The sequence below is a fragment of the Pipra filicauda genome, unplaced genomic scaffold (genome assembly GCF_003945595.2).
Source record: "Pipra filicauda isolate LSUMZ 115617 unplaced genomic scaffold, ASM394559v2 scaffold287_size946512_pilon, whole genome shotgun sequence".
Classification (NCBI taxonomy): Eukaryota; Metazoa; Chordata; class Aves; order Passeriformes; family Pipridae; genus Pipra; species Pipra filicauda.
This window is the reverse complement of record NW_024104406.1, coordinates 223,286-243,115: the sequence shown is the minus strand read 5'-3', so window position 1 is coordinate 243,115 and position 19,830 is coordinate 223,286. Positions and strand designations below refer to the sequence as shown.

At 52.5% G+C, this 19,830-nt stretch overlaps 1 protein-coding gene across 3 annotated transcripts; it reads left to right on the top strand.

Moving 5' to 3' along the window:
- Positions 1-64: 64 nt before the first annotated feature.
- PKM (pyruvate kinase M1/2) lies at positions 65-19,607 on the top strand. Of its 3 annotated transcripts, none has more exons than XM_027724043.2 (11): positions 65-199; positions 5,512-5,681; positions 6,028-6,119; positions 9,052-9,183; positions 9,384-9,570; positions 10,373-10,643; positions 10,931-11,081; positions 12,411-12,563; positions 15,542-15,708; positions 18,157-18,338; positions 18,841-18,947. In XM_027724043.2, the coding sequence occupies exons 2-11, from the start codon at positions 5,531-5,533 to the stop codon at positions 18,945-18,947; spliced, it is 1,593 nt and encodes a 530-aa protein (XP_027579844.1). In that variant the 5' UTR covers positions 65-199; positions 5,512-5,530. The 3 variants fall into 3 exon arrangements, with proteins under 3 accessions (XP_027579844.1, XP_027579835.1, XP_027579826.1); XM_027724034.1 differs by lacking the exons at positions 65-199; positions 15,542-15,708 and adding exons at positions 5,252-5,306; positions 16,154-16,320 and having other exon boundaries at positions 18,841-19,607; XM_027724025.1 differs by lacking the exon at positions 65-199 and adding an exon at positions 5,252-5,306 and having other exon boundaries at positions 18,841-19,607.
- The last annotated feature ends 223 nt before the right edge of the window (positions 19,608-19,830 follow it).

Sequence of the window (19,830 nt, the reverse complement as noted above, 5' to 3'; positions counted from 1 at the left end):
CGCCTTGTGCGTCCGCCGGTGAAAGGAGTCCCGGCGCCCCACCCTTGTGTCTCCCGGCGGGGCGGGCGGCGGAGGGATCCGCAGGAGGCGGTGCTGCGGCCGGCCGGGATCACCTTGACGGGGCGCGGGGGCGGCGCGCAGAGCGGCGGCGGCGCTTGGAGAGGCAGCAGCGATTCGTGACGCGGCTGAGCGGCGGCAGGTAACGGCGGCCTGAGGGGCGGCCGCGGTGGTACCGCTGTTAACCCCGTTAACCCCGTTAACCGCCGCCGGCAGAGGGGCCCCCTCAGGCGGCGGCTGAGGGGAGGGGGCGCGCGCCCCATGGGACGGTTGGGGGCCGGAGGGGCGCGCGGGAGGCTCGCGGTGCCGAGCACGTGGCCTGCGGCCGCCTCGGCCGCGCGACCCTCCCGAGCATCCCCCGAGACCCCGCGGCGGGGAACGCCCGCTTCGAGCATCCCCCCTCGTGGACCCGCACCGGGAACCGCCCGCTCTGAGCATCCCCCCCACGACCCCGCACCGGGAACCCCCCGCACTTGGGAAACTTCGCTCCGAGCATCCTCTCGCGACCCCACACCGGGCACCGCCCGCTCCGGGCACGGGGAGGCGCGGGGGGGGTCGGTCCGTGGAGCCGGGGCCGCGCACGGGGGATGGCCGCGCGGTTACACGGAGCGCGGGGCTGGGTGGCAGCTCCCGGCTGGGTCCTGCTGGCCGGGCTGTGCCCGAGGAGCCGCCAGAGGCTGAGTCAGAGGCAGCCGGGGCCAGTCCGGCCTCCCCCCCCGCCCGCACTCACGTAAGAGCCGGCGGTTCCCTCGAGCGGCTCTGACTTTAAATCAGTGACCGGCTCGCTGCACTCGCCAGTGATGCTGCAGCCTCTTCCCGCCCCCCCCCCCGCAAAGATAATTAATCTTCCGCCATAATTGTGCCTGCTTAAACGCGTCCAGTTGATTTGGACAGTCTCTTGAACTGCGAAAACTTCTGAAACGTGTTTAAACCCTCTGTGCGGGGCTACCGGGGCATGAATAGGGCTTTTGTCGGCGGACAATGGCAACCTCCCGACTGTCTCCTCAGACTAAGAAAAGTAGAATGCAATCTCTGAAAACCTGCTTTGTCCTGATAAGGGAACTTAGTATCGTCGAGGCCCAGGTTAACAAAAAAATCAGTGTTTTACAGAGGTTTTTGTGATGCTAATGTGTTAACTTTCTTACTGCTGCTCATCATATCTTGCCTTGGCTCAGAGGTAGGATGACAAAGAGGTTTTTTGGTTACTTAGACACCTCCTGGGACTTGTTGTACAACCAGGAGTGCTCAATAAAAAAAAAAAAATCACTCCAAAGCGCATAATTTCATGCTCGATATCCCGTTTATAAAGCAGAATTTAGGCTAATTTAGAGAAGTTTGATGGCCCAATGAGCCTGGCTGATGCCGGCGGGTTTCCAGCCCATCACCGGATTAAGCGAGAGGTTTTTGTGCCGAGGCAGGAAGCGCTGCTGGGAGCCACGTGCTTGAACCGGGGACTTCTGCCTGTGAAACCCTTCCGAGAAACTTCGCTTTGGGTAGATAACCACCCTGGGGAGTCTGCGGCAGCCTGCATTTTTTTGATTACCTACTCCTTTATCTACCAGAAGCTGTAAATATTATTAAAACCTTCCTTGCTGTTAGCCCGCGTGATCCACCACCGGCCTTAATTCCCTTTGCACCCGCCAAGCTGATAATTGAATTTGGTGGGAACAAGACGTTTCCCAGGCCGGACGGAGCACGTGCTGCTCCTTTATCTCCCGTTGTTTTCCCAGGGGAAGATGGAGCCGCAGCATGTGGTGATGGATGGCACGTAGGGAATGGGGCTGCAGTACCGGGGCGCTGCCACGTGCAGCGACCTTCATCCTGGAGTGGGCATGCAGCGCAGGGAGCTACACTTCCACCTGTTTAAATGTTAAAAAAAAGACCCAAAGCTTCCTTTTATCATGTAAAGCAGGTTTTAACAGCTTGCCTGAAGGCAGCCAGGTGCTTTTTGCCGGGCTGAAAGGCTCCTTGTCCTCTGCAAGGTTAAGCCTGTAGGTGTGTCCTACAAATACCCTCGAGATAAGTCTTTCTCCTCACCAAACATCCGATGCTTGTCGCCTCCTCTCCTTATTTTTTTTAGTTAAGCCTACTCTATGCGTTTGCCTTGCGGGGAGGGCAGCTCGGCTGAGCCAGCAGCACACAGGGAAAGTGCTGCTGTCTCCCGGGCCTGACTTTCCTTTTCCATTGCCTAAAAGCTGGAGAGCGATCCCTTTTGTGGGGCTCTCCTCCCGTGGATCCCCAGCTCGCTGCCGGGGGAAGCTTTGGCCAGCCAGGAGCAGGTGGTGGCTTCTGGGTCCCATCCAGGCTTGCAGAAAAGGAGAGGTGTTTTGGGGTGGCCATTTTGTACTTACGTAACGTCGCGACACCACCTCGTGCTGTGCTCCCTCCCTCAAGAGGGGATACCAAGCAGCTGCATTTCTCTGCTGTCGAGTGCCTTTCGCCTCTGGAATGAGCAAAGCTGATGTTTTCGTAATCTTTTTTTGGCAATCTGAAGGCCTGCCTGGTTTCATAACCCTGGCCTAAGCACTAACTCAAACCATTTCTGCCTCTAGCTGAGGGCCCTGGGCATGAGCAGCGTCATTCTGCAGCATCAGAGAGATTGTGTAAGTGAGGCTGAGCTGTAAATCCAGAACCATCACCCCCCCAGGAGGACCCCGCCCCCCCTTCCTGCTGCAGTTCCTCCAGGCAGTGACACAGCTCTGCCGGTGTGGCCTGGGGACAGTCCCAGTCCCTGCTGGAGCTTCTACTTCCCGTTGTCACCGATAACAGACTTGGCCCTGGGTGGGGATTGCCGGGGTGGGGGTTGCTGCTCCCTCTCGTTTCTCCATCCCCAAGGGCACATCTGGAGGTGCTGTGATTTTAGGCTTTCTTGGCTGACCAGTGGGGTGAGCTGGCTGGAATTAGTCACCTGGCACTGCAAAACCAGTCCTCACTTCAAACGGCTCATTCTGGAATATTCAGGAGCTGGGGAGATACCAGACATCATTGAGATGCCCTGCCTGTAGCACAGGCAGCCCAAGTAATAAACGTGGGGATTTAATCATTATTCCTCAAGGAAGGAATTCAGATTTATTCAGTGCTGGAAGCATACAGGCTTTGTAGGGTATTGCTTACCCCCCTTCTGTGCTCAGCCCAGACTGAGAGCTCTGTTTTCAGGTGTCCTTGAAGTCGTTGCTCCTCTGATTTTATAAAAAGCAGAGTGGTGGGAAATGCCAGACATTCCTGTTATAAATATAAGACTGGTCATTCCAGTAGAATTCAATCGCTGCTTTGTAAATGTGCTGTGATGGGAGGCCGGAGGGAGCACTAAGAAGTGAATTTTGCTGGTCGTGGGCCCGGCACTGGGGGCAGATGGGTGTTTGGGACACTTTTTGGCTCCTGCGTTTCTGCTCTCGCCCCTGGACAAGGTCATGATGTCTCCAGTTACCTTTTCTGAGCTCACTGAACTGCTGGAAAGTTATGAAGGAGATTCTGACTGGGAAGTGAACTTTTCCTTTCTCTTTATAAAAACTTTAGAGGGCTTAAAGTTGTGTTTGCAAATGACTTGAGTGAGTGGGGGATTTCCATGAGGCAGGGAGAGTTCACCTTGCTATTGTTATAAACTTCCAAGTTACGCTGCGGGTGCAGTTTCTGTGTCAGGATCCCGTTGTTCCCTATTCCAGTTTCTGTGTCAGGATCCCGTTGTTCCCTATTCCTCGTGTTCCCAGAAGCTGTGCAGACCTGCTTGCCTGTGCATGGAGGTGATTTCCCAGCAAAGGCTTGTTGGTTTTGGCATCTAGAGAAGCCGGCGCTGCGCTGCAGGTGTCGGAGGATGCAGCAGCAAGTGTTAGAGTGCTGAAACAACAATGTTTCAGGGCTGACCAGAGGGTTTTCCTATAATAAGGAGTCTTCGTTGGGCTTTTCATGTGGGCAGACCTTCGTGTAGTGACTCCAGTGAATCAGCAGCTTCTGGCAGGGCTGAGGGGAAAGAGGCTTTGCCAGGTCAAATTATGGTTTTGTGTGGCCTGGGCGCCCTGTGCCGCATGGCAGCGGCGATGGTGAGTCAGGGCTGGCTGCGCGAGGAGCGGGACGTGAGCTACGTGAGGAAGGGCTGCGGAGCAGGGGAGGAGCCGCTGCGGCACCGGCTGGCTCAGGGCAGGCCGAGAGGGCACAGCTGTCCTTCTCAGCTCTGACAGAGATTTTGGGCCTGTTAGTGCCTCTGTCAGAGCTGAGCCTGCTGAGCTGGTGTGTGCCTCTCACATGCTCGATGGGTTACTGGGGGGCTTTATCTGCCTGGAGTGGGCAGAACAAAAACCCTGCTCAGTCCCTGCTCTATCCCAGCCTTTAGCTGAGCCACAACCCACATTTCTACAAGCACATCTTGAAGAAGGCAGCTCATGCCTGCTGTGAATATCCCCTGCATGCCCAGGGGATGGAGTTTGAAGTCAGACTAATATTTGAAGCCAAAATGTGTGATCTGTCCGTGCCACTAGCCACCACCTTGCATCCCTCCCTTACCAAGGCTTTTGGATTCTCACCTGGGCAGGTCCAAGAAACAAAGAGCTTTTAGTTGCCGCTTTTACCTGAGAACAAAATTACTGCAATTAGAAATGCCTGGGGGCACCAGCACTGCTGGGAAATGAGTGTTCTGCCATCCCAGTGGACAGTTAAGCTTCAGCTCAGCTTCCTCCTGGGGTTATGGGCTGTTCCTGCTGTTGTGGGGATGCTCTAGTCCTGAGGAGCCAAGCAGCCTGAGTTCAGAGAGGTCTTTTAATCCAAATTTTGCAGAAATAACCAGTTTTAAACTTTATGTTGGTTTTCAGCTGCCCTGGGTGAGAAGGAGTGCAAGGGGCAGGGGAGACCCGCAGTGTCTTCAGTCGAAGAGGGACTTTGAACGTTTTAAAGAAATCTTCAGTCTTTTACATGTTCTTTGCCAAGGTGTTGTGTTTAATCAACTCAAGTCTGCTTGCTTGTCCAGGCTTAGAGACTGGGGTTTAGGCTTAGGCAGGCTTTGCCACGATTAGGTGCTCTGGGCAGAGGATTGCCCGTGTCTGGGCATGCCACAGTCACGCCAGTGCCGAGCTGCCCCGGTCCCAGCTGGGATGGGAAGAGCAGTCGAGGCTTGTAGAGGAATGACTGGAGAGCTGGGAGGGAGGAGGCAGAACCTCTGCCTGCGCACTCAAGTGCTTGAATTTTGTTGCGTTGTGTAGCTCCAAGGGAAGACTGGCAATGAAGAGAAGCTATGAAGGGAACATCTGCATAGAAGGCAGGTGAGCTTTGCGTGGTCCATGTGGGGGATGACATGGAAATAGAAATGTGTCTTGCCTGTTAAGACTCTCAAGTAGGAACATCAAATCTGACCCAGTAGCAGCTTTCTCGTTACCTCCATATTCATCACGTGGGTGTGTTGGTGTCTCTGCTTGCTGGGCAGGTCGGGGTGATTCCCAAACCTGGCACCGCTTTCTTCCCTTACAGACACAGGAATCGAGCAACCATGTCGAAGCACCATGATGCAGGGACCGCTTTCATCCAGACTCAGCAGCTCCATGCTGCCATGGCAGACACCTTCCTGGAGCACATGTGCCGCCTGGACATCGACTCGGAGCCCACCACCGCCAGGAACACTGGCATCATCTGCACCATTGGTAGGTGATTCCTGGATAGGGGAGAATTGCAGCAAGAACCCAAACCTGTTAGGGAAATTGTGAGAGGGATCCAGCTTTCATCCCTTGCCAGGGCTGAACTTGTGTGGTGAAGGAACACGACTTTCCCATGTGTGCCTAACCCATGGTACTGCTGGGAGTGATTCCAGTACCCAGGGAAATGGGAATTGCTTGGGTTCTGTGGGCAAGTTAAAACAACCTTTGCTGCTGCAATACTGAGCAAGCCTGTATCCAGTTACCTTTTCTCTTCCACATGAAACACCTTGGTGTGTGTGGGTTACCTCATTATTTTTACAAAGTTAATGTTCAAACTATTTCTTCCTCCTAGGCCCAGCCTCCCGCTCTGTGGAGAAGCTGAAGGAAATGATTAAATCTGGAATGAATGTTGCCCGCCTCAACTTCTCTCACGGCACCCATGAGGTAAGGGTGGGGTCTGAGCTCATACAGCCCTGACTGGGCTGTGTGTGTGTCTGCTGCCCCTGTCCCTTATGGAAGAGGGAAATCCAGCTTTATCCAGACCAGCCTTGGTGTGGGAAGGCAAAATAGCTCTGCTTTTGGGGAAAGCACACTGTACATACCGAGCCTGCGTAATTGCTGATAACATTCAGGTGTGTTTTCTGAGCCATTTTGAAAGCAGTTCAGGTTGGTTCCACGCCCTTCCCTGCACCAGGAAGCCAGGTAACTGGGATTTAGCACTGTGTGCCAACTGCTTGCCATGAAATACTTCAGTTCTTCCTCATATGCTGCTGTTCACTGCACAAAGAAGCAGCAGAAGCCAAAAACACCTGCCCCTGTTTTGCTTCTGCTGTTTTGCACCTCAGCAGGAGGTCACACTATCAGTTCATCTCACTTCTTCTTTCATTGCTGGGGATTTTGCAAGCAGGTCATTAGTGAATAACCCTGTCTCAAAAGGGATCCGTTAGTGATTTGATGTAATTACTTTGCCCGGTGGGAAGAATGAACTACTGAGTTTTCTGGCTCACCAGCTGCTCCAGTTGCATTCCCGGCTCTCAGGAGGGTCCTGGGACGTGGCATGGTGACCTTAGAAGAGTAAGGTCAAAAGAAACCAACATTCTCCATGATAGACAAGCCCTTACTGCTATAAATAGCTGAGGTCCTTAGTGATACTGGGAGAGTTGAGGATCCCATTCCAGGTTGCCTTTCTGCTGAGTTTTTTTTTTTTTAACCCTGACTCCTTTCCAGCTCTCAAAATGTCACCCAGTAGCAGCTGTAGGTGGCTTTACTTACTGACCCGTAAGCCTCGTAGTGGGTAACAGCTTGGCCTTTCACCCTCACTGGCCTTTAAAGGGCATAAGGCAGTGTCAGAATTGACACTTAACTGGGGGCAACTGTCCGACCTTGACTAAACACCCTGGGATAGCATCTGTGCAGGGCCTGCAGTTGGGAAATCTGCTTGGAGAAAGTGTGGAGCAACTCTGCCTCCTGGTAGTCAAGTCCTGCAGCCGGGTGGCTCTTGGGCCAGGTGACGCATCAGGGAGTTGGTGGCCAGGCTGAAACTGGGAATTTTCACACCGTTACTGCCCAGCAGAGTGGCTGCTGTGGTCTGTGAGCTTGTTGGCTGAGGTTGAGGACAGGGAGTGTGGCTTTGGGTGAGGTCTAATTGCACATTTCAAACAGATGAGGTTGGGTTACTGCAGGCTCTGGTCCAGCTGTCATCTCTTGTGGAGTGGGACCATCAGCTGTGGCCAGTCCTAAGTTTGTGTCCCCTCTTGGTTTCTCAAAAGCTGCAGTTTCCAGTGAAGCCCCACAGAGTTTTTGTCTGTCACAAGTGCTTCAGTTCTGGTGTCCACCCCAAAGTATTAACTGGGGATTCAACTTTGACAGAGGTGCTTTGGCACCTGCCTGCCACCCTTTTACATAGAGTAAAAATGGCTTTTACTTCCAGCTCTGCCTGCATTCCCATTCTGCATATATAACTCTTCAGGAAGTCAGGCTCAGGCAGTCCTTGATATCAAACTAAAATGGAAAAATCCCAGATGCCTGGGATCAGATAAGTTTAATGGGACCACTCAGGCATGGTTTCTGGTTGCTGTGCTGCATCCCAGGCTGCGGTACCTGGAAGGGTCAGGGCCGTCTCAGTCCCAGCTCACACACTCGGTCAATAAACTTAATCATTTTCCTGTCCTGAGGAGTTATCAGGTGTTGGTTATCTCTGGCCAAGGGCATACATGTGAACTTTAGCGCGGCTTTTTCCAGCCTCACCTTCCTGGCACTGGATTATTGCCCCTGAGATACTCAGGTTGATGTGCAGGGCTCATGTTGAGGGCATGAGTGTCACGAGGCAGACGGATGTTCCAGGTGAAGTCAGATCAAAGGGAGCCAGGTGTTTCAGGCGAGTCAGGTCAAACTCTGTCACTATGGGTACAGAGAGGGGAAAGGGTATTTCTTATCTACAACAGTCTGTCAAGTGTTACACAACTCTTCTAGTTGTAAATAGTTCAGGTTATCTCTTAATGTTGTTTGAACAAGTAAAATGAACTGATCTGCTGGCCATTCAAAGCACATTTGAAGGATTAGGATGTGATTTTTCCCAGGAAACTGTCCCAAAACTGGCAGCATTAGCAAAATGCTCTTATACATGTGGAGGTTTGGAAGCCAGGTTTGTGGTGCTGCAGCACTGAACTCCTGCTGTGATTGCTTTGGCTTCTGAAATAAAATGTAAATATATACGTGGATAACATCGCCTTTGCAAATCCTTTATCCCTTGGGGAAATTTCAGCCAAAGAGATAATGAAAGGCTTGTCCACCTGTGGGACTGATTGTGGGTCAGGCTAGAAGTGTGTGTGGGAGTTGGTAATGAAGGGAGTGGGGAATGGCCTCTTCCCTTTGGTGCCCTGAATGGGGGAGGAGCACAGGCACGTGTGAGAGTGGCTGAGCTGTGACGTTCTTCTGCCATCCAGGTGTCTTTCCATGCACACAGTTATCCATCTGATGATGTTCTGCTGTGTTGAATAGACAGGTGTTCAGCAAAACTTTTGGAAATGTGGCTCCTAAAGGCCTGCTGGTTGATAAACCACCTCCAATTGGCAAGCGTGTCTCCTGATGGAAAATCACTTCAACCGGGCCTCTGGGCTTCTCCTTGAGTTGTCCTTCTGGAATTAGAACTGAGGGCACAGCCAGATAATTTCCATACTCTACCTTCATGACAGGAAAGCCTTATCCTTACACTCTGGTTTTCTGGAAGCTTAGTCTGGATTAAATTTTGAAGATAGAACTGAAACTGAGCATCATGTGAAAGCAAAGCTCTCAGCTTGGGCAGTGTCTCAGAATCTTTTCCATAAGCAGTGGAGTAGAAATGGTCTGAACATTCCCATCTCTTTTTCTTTGCCAGTATCATGAGGGCACAATCAAGAACGTGCGAGAAGCCACAGAGAGCTTTGCCTCTGATCCCATCACCTACAGACCTGTGGCTATTGCACTGGACACCAAGGGACCTGAAATCCGAACTGGACTCATTAAGGGAGTAAGTTGCTCGTTTTTTATCCCACACTCTTCACCTCATGAGACTAGTTATGCTAAGCTCGTGGCCTTTTCCAAACAAAAAATATCCTAGGAAACGAGGTAACACAACACCTACCAAAAGTTTGGATGAACTGCTGCAGGCTGGGAGGTAGTTGTGTGCTGGTTTTTCCTGGTTTTGCTGACACACGTTTTGACACCCAGAGTGGCACAGCAGAAGTGGAGCTGAAGAGGGGCTCACCGCTCAAAGTGACCCTGGACGATGCCTTCATGGAGAAGTGCGACGAGAACACGCTGTGGCTGGACTACAAGAATCTCATCAAGGTCGTAGATGTTGGCAGCAAAATCTACGTGGATGACGGTCTGATTTCCTTGCTGGTTAAGGAGAAAGGTGGGTAACAGCCATTCCTGTTATGCCTGCTTGGTTTTTTCTTGGAACATGTTTGTGCTATCCCTCCAGTAACTGCTTTTTAGCTTGCAGTTGTGTATTAAAGAAAGGAGGACATGGTTCTTGATGCTGTAGTGAGACTTAAAACCAAACCTTCTCTCCTTTAAGTGTAGGAATTTCCCAAAAACTAACTTTAGCTGGATTTCCCTGGACTGGCTTCTAAAACCTCTCTTCAAAGGGAGACATGTTGTAGGGCCATACCACAGCTCATGATCAAAGCCTGTTCAGCCAAGCTAATTCATGCTCTTAATGCAGGATTTAACTAGTTCTACAGGACAGACCCTGAGTTTTGTGGTTAGAGACAGAACCTGCTTTAACTGGGAATTTAGAGGCAAGGGTAGTTCCATGATATTCCCTTTATAGTGCTCCCTAAAGTGCTGGAGCCTCTAATCCCTGAGCGTGTATGGACACTGAGGTGAGGCTTTTGAGCTGCTCAGTTTGGTGTAACAGGGCTCCTGTGTGCAGAGGTGCAGTCTGGGAGCCTTTTGGGGGGAAGACATTGCCAACCTCCCGCACAAAACAATTGTCATCTTCTCCAAGAACACGTAGAAGTTGTTTTAAACCAGTGTGTTACCTTCCCAAGGGTGGGTTGGGAGCTCATATGGTACACAAATGCTCTGAAGGGACATGCTGTTCTTTTTTATCTTGTGTGTTGCTGTTGGAACTGCTGTTCCCAGGCAGGGGAGGTGGGAGCCAGTAGTGGGAGCTTCCTGGCAAGCACTGACTGTGGGAACACGTGTTTCAGGCAAGGACTATGTCATGACTGAGGTCGAGAACGGCGGGATGCTCGGCAGCAAGAAGGGCGTGAACCTGCCCGGCGCTGCCGTCGACCTGCCCGCCGTCTCTGAAAAGGACATTCAGGACCTCAAATTCGGTGTGGAGCAGAACGTGGATATGGTGTTTGCTTCCTTCATCCGCAAAGCCTCCGACGTCCACGCTGTCAGGAAGGTGCTGGGGGAGAAGGGAAAGAACATCAAGATCATCAGCAAGATCGAGAACCACGAGGGTGTGCGCAGGTGAGCTTTGGGCAGGGGGCACTTCAGGTTTGTCAGACTGAAATAAATCAACTCACGCTCCCTTTCTGTAGCTTTAGACAGCTTTGTGTAGCACTGAATGTGTGCTGTGCCTCGGTCTTGGCTTTCTTCCTCCTTCCTTGGCGTTGCAGGAACACAAACAGGCCGTGGAAAGGCCGTGTGCTGACGGTGCTCTACATCGATGCTCCCTTCCAGAAGAGGAGGACAGAGCAGATGGAAGGGTGCTTTGCAGAACAAATGGGATAACACAGCTCTTGTCTCGCTGTCAGGTTCGATGAGATCATGGAGGCCAGCGATGGCATTATGGTGGCCCGCGGTGACCTGGGAATCGAGATCCCGGCTGAAAAAGTCTTCCTCGCCCAGAAGATGATGATTGGGCGCTGCAACAGGGCTGGCAAACCCATCATCTGTGCCACTCAGGTACTGGAAATACACCATTGGCTCCTCATGGCCGGAATCTGGCCAGGAGGGAACATTGGGAGCTGCCATGGCTTGGTGGCGTTGATTAGACAGTGAGATGCCAAGAGCGAAGAGGTTTTGCTCATAGCTGAGGAGTTCATGTTGAGGCACTTCTGTGTTTGGGAACCTCCCCAGTAAGGCTACAGGACCTCTTGGGTGCCTGCTGAAGGTTTTACACCTCAAAACATCATGAGATAATGAGCCTTTTGGGCTGACTGAACATATTCTGGGGAAAACTGGCGCAATTTGCCTTGGCATCTTGTGGCATCACATCTGTGCCTGATAGGGAAGACTTGCCCAGGCTTCCAGGTGTCTTACAAGATGCACCCACACTGCAGCACCTGAAGGAACTGACTGAAAGATCCATCTCCTTATTCTGGGAGCAGTAGGGATCACATGCAGACAGTCCTCAGGCACTGAGAGAGCTGGTTTCCTGCTGTGCTTGCTCTGCGCACAGGCTGTGGAAGCAAACACAGTCCCTGGACAGTAGTCATCAGACAAAATTCTGGATGTACAGTGGCCTATGCTCCTTCTTTTGCCTGTATTGCTACTGAAATGCAGCTGGAATGCTGCCTCAGGCAGTGCCCCATGGGATATGAGTGGTGTTTGCACAATGGTGAGATCCAGCTGGGGAAAGCTGAGGAAGACAGGAGAGCTGGACAGGCTTGGATGTGTGGAGAAGTGTTAGGAAGAGCTGACCTCATGGAAAGCTGTCCTGTTTTTCACTCTCTTGAGAGTGGATGCTTAGGAAGCTCGTGGAGTTGGCTGTTGTGACTTTATATCCCTGTTTATATTATCTAAAACATTTGAAATACTGTGCTGGATGAAGGTGACTTTATTGGGTCAGACCTTGCTCTTTCTGATTTCTAGATGTAAAAAGCCCAAATTTGGGAATGTATGACTGGATCTGAGCTTCCAAAAATACGTGTAATGCCACACTCTGCTCTAAAGAGCTCTGGGTTCCTTGGTCCAAGCCTTATGCTGGAAAGTTTAATAAAAAGTTGGAATGTCGTGTCTGGGATGTTCTGTAGGTTAAATTTCCCTGGAAAAGGAATAAATGTATAGTGGGTACAAAACTAAATAGGTTGTTTTCCTTGCTTAAATTCAAAGCTGATTTAGGGACCAGGCACCTCTCTGTTCCATAGAGAGTCTGTCCCAGAACTCTGTCCCAGAGTTCTTAGGCTGCATCCCACTTTCTGCCCACCCTATCAAGAGCACTGAAGTGCACTAATGAAAAAGCAGCCGCTTCCTTTGGCAGCATCTCGACCTCTCCGGGTTGCTCTCTTCCAGATGTTGGAGAGCATGATCAAGAAGCCGCGGCCGACGCGCGCCGAGGGCAGCGACGTGGCCAACGCGGTGCTGGACGGCGCAGACTGCATCATGCTGTCCGGGGAGACGGCCAAGGGCGACTACCCTCTGGAGGCCGTGCGCATGCAGCACGCGGTGAGCGCCGCCCCGCCCTGCCCTGGGCCGGGCACACGGGGACCAAAATGTGCCCAGCCGCCCAAAATTGGCATTTCTTTGCTCACGTTCTGCTGTGGGTGGGTTTTTATCGACCAAATACGGTCCTGAGGGCCTGGCACCTCGGTTTTTGTGCTCCAAACTGTTGTCAGGCAGAGTCGAGAGCTGCTCTGGCATATGAAACTTCCCATTTCTTTTTGCTTAGGACAGGGTAAAGGGGGTTTTGCCATTACCTTGATAGAAGTTTCGTCCACTGTCCTATTACAGTGGCATATTAATGCCTTAAACTTCTGCAAGGTCAAGGAGCTGCTTAAGCAGTTTATCTGTAGATAATGAAAGGTTTTGGCTGACTGCAGTGTGGGAGGGGTGGGGGAGGCTCCTGAGGCTGGTTTACAGCACTGCTGCATTCAGCACCTGATGTGTGCTCGTGTTGGGGGGGTTTGTTGCATGAGTACTGACAGCACCATATTTTTACATGCCTGAACTGCCAGAAACCTCTGCTCTGCTTCAAGTTTCAGCTGATAAAAGCCTGATGTCAAGTACCTACAAGTGTTGCTGCTCCCCAGTTAGCAGTGCTGTGAATCACAGCAGTGATAACTCTCACCAGTTCTAACTCTCACCAGTTTTATTTGCAGTTCAGATTTTATAGATTAATCAACTCAGCCAGTGTTGGTTTGCAGTGTGTTACCTAAATAACTTTTATCTCAATATGGAGTGGTGTTTTTTGCACGAGGCAAATGCAAAATATGACTTGATGATGACTGGGCAGTGACAGCTCCTTTCCAGGCCAAATGCTAACAGTTCATCTAAAAGCTTCTCCCTCATTTTCCACCCCTTAAATCACAAGGGTTGACTTCCTACCAAGAGTTGGGAACTTGCTGCAGCAAACCTTACACCTGGGTTTTCATCCTGGCATTAATTCCTTGGCCTGGGCAGGTTGTGTTGTAGCTGTAGCCTGAGTTCAGGACCTGTTGCACCTGCTTCCCTCTTCCTGCAGACCTGGGGATAGTGCTGTTCATTCCACCAGCCCCTGGGGAAACACTGAAGGCTTTAACCCTCAGTGCAGAAATTGAAACACAGATTCCCTTTGTTGAATGTAAGATGTTCCAGGCAGCAAGGTGCCAACTCTGATGGTAGGAGCACGTCCCAGAACAGCCAGGATCTTTCCTCTGAGCTGTTTCCCTTGGTGTTAGTCGAGCCCAGCAATAATGCCCTGAGTAACCACAGCCTGGAGACCTGCAGCATGGCCAGAGCAGGGGGTGTTTCCACCTAAGTGGTAAGCTTCCAAATACTGGGCAGGCTGATTCCTGCTAATGGGAGTGGGCTTCCTTCCCATTCAAGTCCATGATCCACATTGGTCTTCAAACACCACCTGTCCATGCTGTTTGAGGGGACCAAGGTTTAAACAGCCACTCCATTTCCCTTTCTCCCACCTTCCCTGGTATTTCCAACCATGCACCAACCCTGTATAGCCATTCCTGCATGAGCAGATCCAGCTTTGGGGTGGAGTTAAGGATTGCTGTCCCTCTGCAGCCATGCCAAAGCAGACACATGTATTCCCATGTTCCATTACAGCTGGGGAATGCAGGCTTCCTGCTAAGCTTGGGTTTGCCCTGTGTGCTACACAGAGCTGCTGCCTTTGTACCAGGGCTGAAGATAAACTGCCTGGCTCCCAGCTCCTGCATTTGGAGTGAATGTTTTGGGGCAAATACTCCCATTTTATCTAAAGCCAGCAGTAACAAACGGCTTGAGGACAAGTTGGCACCAGCCTGCTATTCTGGCCTGCCCCATGTGTCCTGTTATTTTTAGACATAAGATACTTAACTACTTTGGCTTAAACTGATAGCTGTGGAAGGGATAATTCCCAGCATCATATAAAATAAATCATCAACACTGGAGTAGGAAAATTCTTGACTTTTTAACTCCAAAGCTTTCACTATGACACATTGATCTCTAATTAAACAGGAACTTGTGCTTTGTGTAGTGGCTGCTCCCTTTCTGAAATAACTGGATGAAGTTGTCCTTGAACATGGTCAACCTTTGCACGCTTTTCTGGTCTCTGCAAGCCTTCTTTATCGGGTTGTCAGGGGCTAATGCAGCCTCCTGAGATGGGAGTTGTCTTTGGCGTGAGTGATTCCCGGGGTGCTGGGATGAGCAGGTTACTGAACCTGTTGCCAATGCTCAGCAGGAACAGAAAGTCCTTAGTTGTGCCTGTGTCCCCCTCATCTGTCACGTCTGGCACTGTACAAACTCCTCAACATCCACATTGTGACAACCCTGTAAGGAAGACTTGTTCCTGTTTGTTTCTTATTACCAGAAGGGAAATTGATATCCCACTTGGAGGTGAAACTTTACTGGCTCTCAAGTTAAACTAAACCTTTATTTGCTCTCAAGTTAAACTAAATCTAACAAAGCTGAGAAGGACCAGTGTCCCACCTTGAGGGCTCATGTTAAAAGTGCACTATTTGCACGTTGGCTCCATGAAGACTGTTACAGCAGAGCTCTGTGGTGTTAAGAGAGTATGAAAGGAAGCCACAGAGATTCTTGAGGAATAACAGGCAGGACTGTGGGCAGGCTGGTAGGTGGCACAAGAGTCTCTCAAGGGAGTTATAAGCAGCTGTAACAAAATAAGTTCTGACTCTGAGCTGGCTTGCTCTGTTTCTTGAAAAGCAGTCTGTTTACCTGCTCTGACAGGACTCCAAAATGCAATGAATAGCCACCTTTGGAATACCTGCCTGGTGACTGGGGCCTGCCATTCACACGATGTGCTGGATGTTAGTCTGGGTTGCATTCAGCAAACTCACAACCTGAGAGCCAAAAAGTTTCACAGCTTGACCCTAATACCCTCTTGCATGCATTACTATGATGATTGGGCAAATTAACGTGATCTCATGTTCCTCTGGTATATCTTTCCTTCTCTTCTTTCCTGTTCTCCTCCTTCCCTCCCCTGGGGGCTGCAGATCGCTCGGGAGGCCGAGGCCGCAATGTTTCATCGTCAGCTCTTCGAGGAGATTTTACGGCTCAATGTTAACAACAGGGACCCTGCCGATGCCATGGCGGCGGGCGCGGTGGAGGCCTCTTTTAAGTGCTTAGCTGCAGCCCTGATAGTCCTGACCGAGTCCGGCAGGTAGGGCTCGGAGAGGGGCTCAGGGCCAGCCCTTTCCATGGCAAAAACACGCTGCGTTCTAACACTGCAGGAATTCAGCCCGTGCTGGCCTTGCGTAACTGCTGTAGGCTGAGCTGACTTGTGCCAGGGAGGGACCCCAGCAGGCAGGAGCAGAGCAAGAGTGCCTGGCAGTTGTTGGCATGAGTGTCACCTGAGTGTGGGCACGACAGGGCGAGGTGCCACCATTGGGAAAAGAACACCTGGGAAATCAAATGGTTCCTCTCCAGGGATGTGGTGTTGGGGTGGCTGAGTGCTGTGGCGTCACCCCAGTGTGTTGAGCTCAATCTGGGCTCGCCATGTGGTGATGGTGTTGCTGTGCCACGTTGTGACAGAGCACCTCGCCCTCCCTGTGCTGCCCGAGTGGTGCTGTGAGTGTTGTCATCCCGAATGCGTGTTGCTCTTATAGATTGCCCGGGAGGCCGAAGCCGCCATCTTTCACAGGCAGTTGTTTGAGGAACTGCGCCGTCTGACCCCCCTCAACTGCGACCCCACCGAGGCCGCTGCTGTTGGCGCTGTGGAAGCGTCCTTCAAGTGCTGCAGCGGGGCCATTATTGTCCTCACCAAGTCTGGAAGGTAGGAGGGAACAGGTTCCCCCAGGTCAAGCCAACTACGTGACAGGGTGGGGGAAGGAGGATCCCAAGAACACGACCCTGAGAGAGAGGTGGAACCTGGTTCTGGCAGTGACTGGGAGCCTAGGCCTGCCTGCAGTGCTGGTCCCTCGGAGATGGACTCAATCCGTGTGCTCCGGGTTCCTCAGCCTGTCTCTGCCAGCGTGGCACCAGCTCCGAGCCCGGCTTCCTCTTGCTGCTGTGAGTGGCAGCTCTGCCAGCGGCGCCGGCTGGAAGAGCCAAGGGAAAATAAGTGTTGCAGCTCCAATTCAAACTTCTTGGCAAGAAACCGCCGATGTAACAGTGAGGCAGAAGTTCAGTGGATGCAGAATCTACTTTTTTTTTTTTTTTTTTTTTTAATTCAGGGCCTTGGCCTTTCATAGCATCCAAATTATTGGTCCCTTGCTGAATTTTGTAGGCATCAGCCCTGCTTGCCTGAGCCCAAGGAGCGAAGAGGGACTGTGTAGCCTAGGGTTGTTAGGGAAAGGGAAAGCTTTGGAAATTTCCTCTTCCAGCTGTCCCCTCCCAGTGCACGTCTGACCATAAGTCTCAGGCTGCTTTCTGGAAGAAAATCAGGATTTCTCGCCCTGGATTCGCACCAAAGCAGTAGAGCAGCAGCAGCAGAGGTGTGGTTTTGTGTGCTGGGCATAATCTACCTGAAGACCTGGACCATCAGTAAATCCTTCACCTAAATTTACAGCTTAAAATGATTTGGAGCAGCCACTTTGTGCAGAGGTGAGGGAACCATAAGTGTCAAGTTCTGGTTACCCTCATGCTTCTAAGGTATCTTTGTCCAGGGTTCTAGCCTTACACTTGACCTTTTTAAAGAGATTTTGAACTCTGACTTTTGAATATTTTTAGCTGTGGATTCAGTTAAACCTTTGAGTACGTGGATCTCCTGGAGCTCCTGGGAGGCGGCTTGGACAGCGTGGGAAGGATTGTCTGAGAGCTGGGATGTGTGGTTGGGTGCTTGGAGCATCTGCTGCTGCCTGCTTTGAGCAGCAAACTGTGTGGCTGAGCTTGGCTCCACTAAACAAGGCTGCAGAAGCGAGTGGAGATGCTGGCATGGCCCTTGGAAAGATGGAGCTGTAGACGCTGTGGCCTTACAGTTTGAATCTCTTTCTGTTTGCAGATGTGTCCAGGGAAAGGAAAGCTGTAGTCCCCACCCAGGGTGTGCTGCTGCTATTTTAAGGCCTCTGTGCCCAACTTCCCAGTATAAATTTTGGGCTCTGTCGCATTTGCTTCCCGTTGGGTGCAGGAGCAGAGCTGTGTGTGGAGCAACCGGCCTGTTTGCTGCTTCAGCAGGTGGCTGGGAGGCAGATGGCTTCCTCCTTGGCACGCTTTGGGGAGCGCTGCTGGCACCAGCTCTTTCCATCCCAGAAACCGGGAGCTCCTCAAAACAGAGGGAACTTGCAGGGACCCCAGTTGAGATGCCAAGGCCTGCTTGGAGAGGCTGGAATAAATGGCACCTCGCCAGTTTAACATAGCAACACAGACAAGGAAAGGCTTGTTTGGGGACCAAAACACCCCAGTGGCACTTGCTGAGCTGGGAGCCAAGGTGGTGTCCGCCCAGTTGCCTAACTGGGAATTTAGCCGTGTCAAGCTGGTGGGTGAGTGGCTCTTGGCTGGCATCTCCTTGTGGAGATGGTCACTAGGGTGGCCATCCCTCGTGTCCCTGCAGGGGTTCTGGGGAGCCCCTGTGGGTTGCTTGTGCTCCCGCTGGCCATACACAGTGTCCTCTCCGTCCCCTCTGGCGGCAGTGCCGGCACGTGGGGCTCCACCGGGTGTGTTCTCCCCGCAGGTCAGCACACCTGGTGTCGCGGTACCGCCCGCGCGCCCCCATCATCGCCATCACCCGCAACGAGCAGACAGCCCGCCAGGCCCACCTGTACCGCGGCATCTTCCCCGTGCTCTGCAAGGACCCCGCCCAGGACGCCTGGGCCGAGGACGTGGATCTGCGCGTCACCCTGGGAATGAACGTCGGTGAGTGACGGGGGGGCCCTGGGTGGGGCTTTGGGGTGAACGTGGGCTCTGGTGACAGGGAGAGGAACTGGCTGCCTGTGTGGTAACTGGATCCCGTTGGGAAACCCGTGGTAGTTGCATGGGCTCAGCAGCATCCGATTGGGAAATAGGGCAGTGGGTTTGTCACAGCTGCCTTAGAAGGGGTTTCTGCAGAAGATCAGGTTGGTTTTAAGGTGGTGAGTGATGGAACTGTGACACTCATCGCTCTGAGAGACAGGGGAAACCTGGAACAGGGTGACTGTTCTCCAGCCCCTCCAAATCCTACGTTGTGGAATTCCAGGCTCTGTTGGCAGAGAACCCCAAAGCAGATGGGTGGACAGCAGGAAGTGGGGGGGATGTCTTGATACGCACCAGGAGCCACGACTGCCGTGGGGCAGGCAGCTTTGGTGGCTCAGGGAGCTGGTGACAAGTGGGTGAGGGGCAGGGTGGACCTGGGCTCTGACCCCTCTCTCTTCTCTCCCAGGCAAAGCCCGTGGGTTCTTCAAGAGCGGCGACCTGGTCATTGTGCTGACGGGCTGGCGCCCCGGCTCCGGCTACACCAACACCATGCGTGTGGTGCCAGTTCCCTGAGCACCAGACTCAGCCTTCCCTTCCCCTGCCCACCTCCCTTCCCACCTTCCCTCCCCCTCTCCTCTTGCATTAGACCAGCCATTGCTTGCGCTGTTCTCCTTGTCCCTAGAGTGGATGTAGGTTGCTAAACACCACCCAGTGCAGCAGCAGCAGCAGGGGCAAGAGACCTTAAATCACTAAAAGAAATATACTTGAAGTGTTTAGTTTTTTAAAAAACCTCTCCCCCGTAGTGAAGTCCTGCCTTGATGTGTGTTGGAGTCGGCATAGGAGGTTCCTGGTGACTGTCCTCAGGGTGTAAAATGTCCTTTTCCCGGCCCTGTTCTGGGGGGTTGGGGAAGGAGAGAGGCGATGTGTGGTCAATGGTTCCGCCGGACCCCTCACTCGAGGCAAGCTGCTACTCACCCCTTCCCATGGGGCCACACACCTCCCCAGGCCCAGTCCGAAGTGAATCCAGCCCCCTCTCCGGTTATTTTGGGCATGGGGGCAGGAGGAGGGTGTTGGCTCCGTGCAAGAGCTTCCCGTGCTCCCCTACAGCGTTGTCTCCTGTGTTAGTCGTGTCCCCCCACCATCCCAGAGTCCCTTCCCCCCTCACCCAGCACTCTGACGGGCCTTGGGGTGGGAGAGCACAACTGTCCATCAATAAAGAGAAGCTGAAGCACCTGCTGGGCTGATCTGCTCATTGGGGGGGGGGTCTGCAGGGGTTGGGGGCTCTGGTGGAAGGGTCTGAGAGGTCTGGAGGGGCGGGGGGTCCAGGGGAGGAGTCGGTTAGGGTTTAGGGGGTCTGCAGGGGCTGGGGGTAACAAGGGAGGGGTCATCTGCAGGGGTTGGAAAGCCCGAGGGAGTGGTCTAAGGGAATTGAGGGGGATCGAGTCTCGAAAGGGTT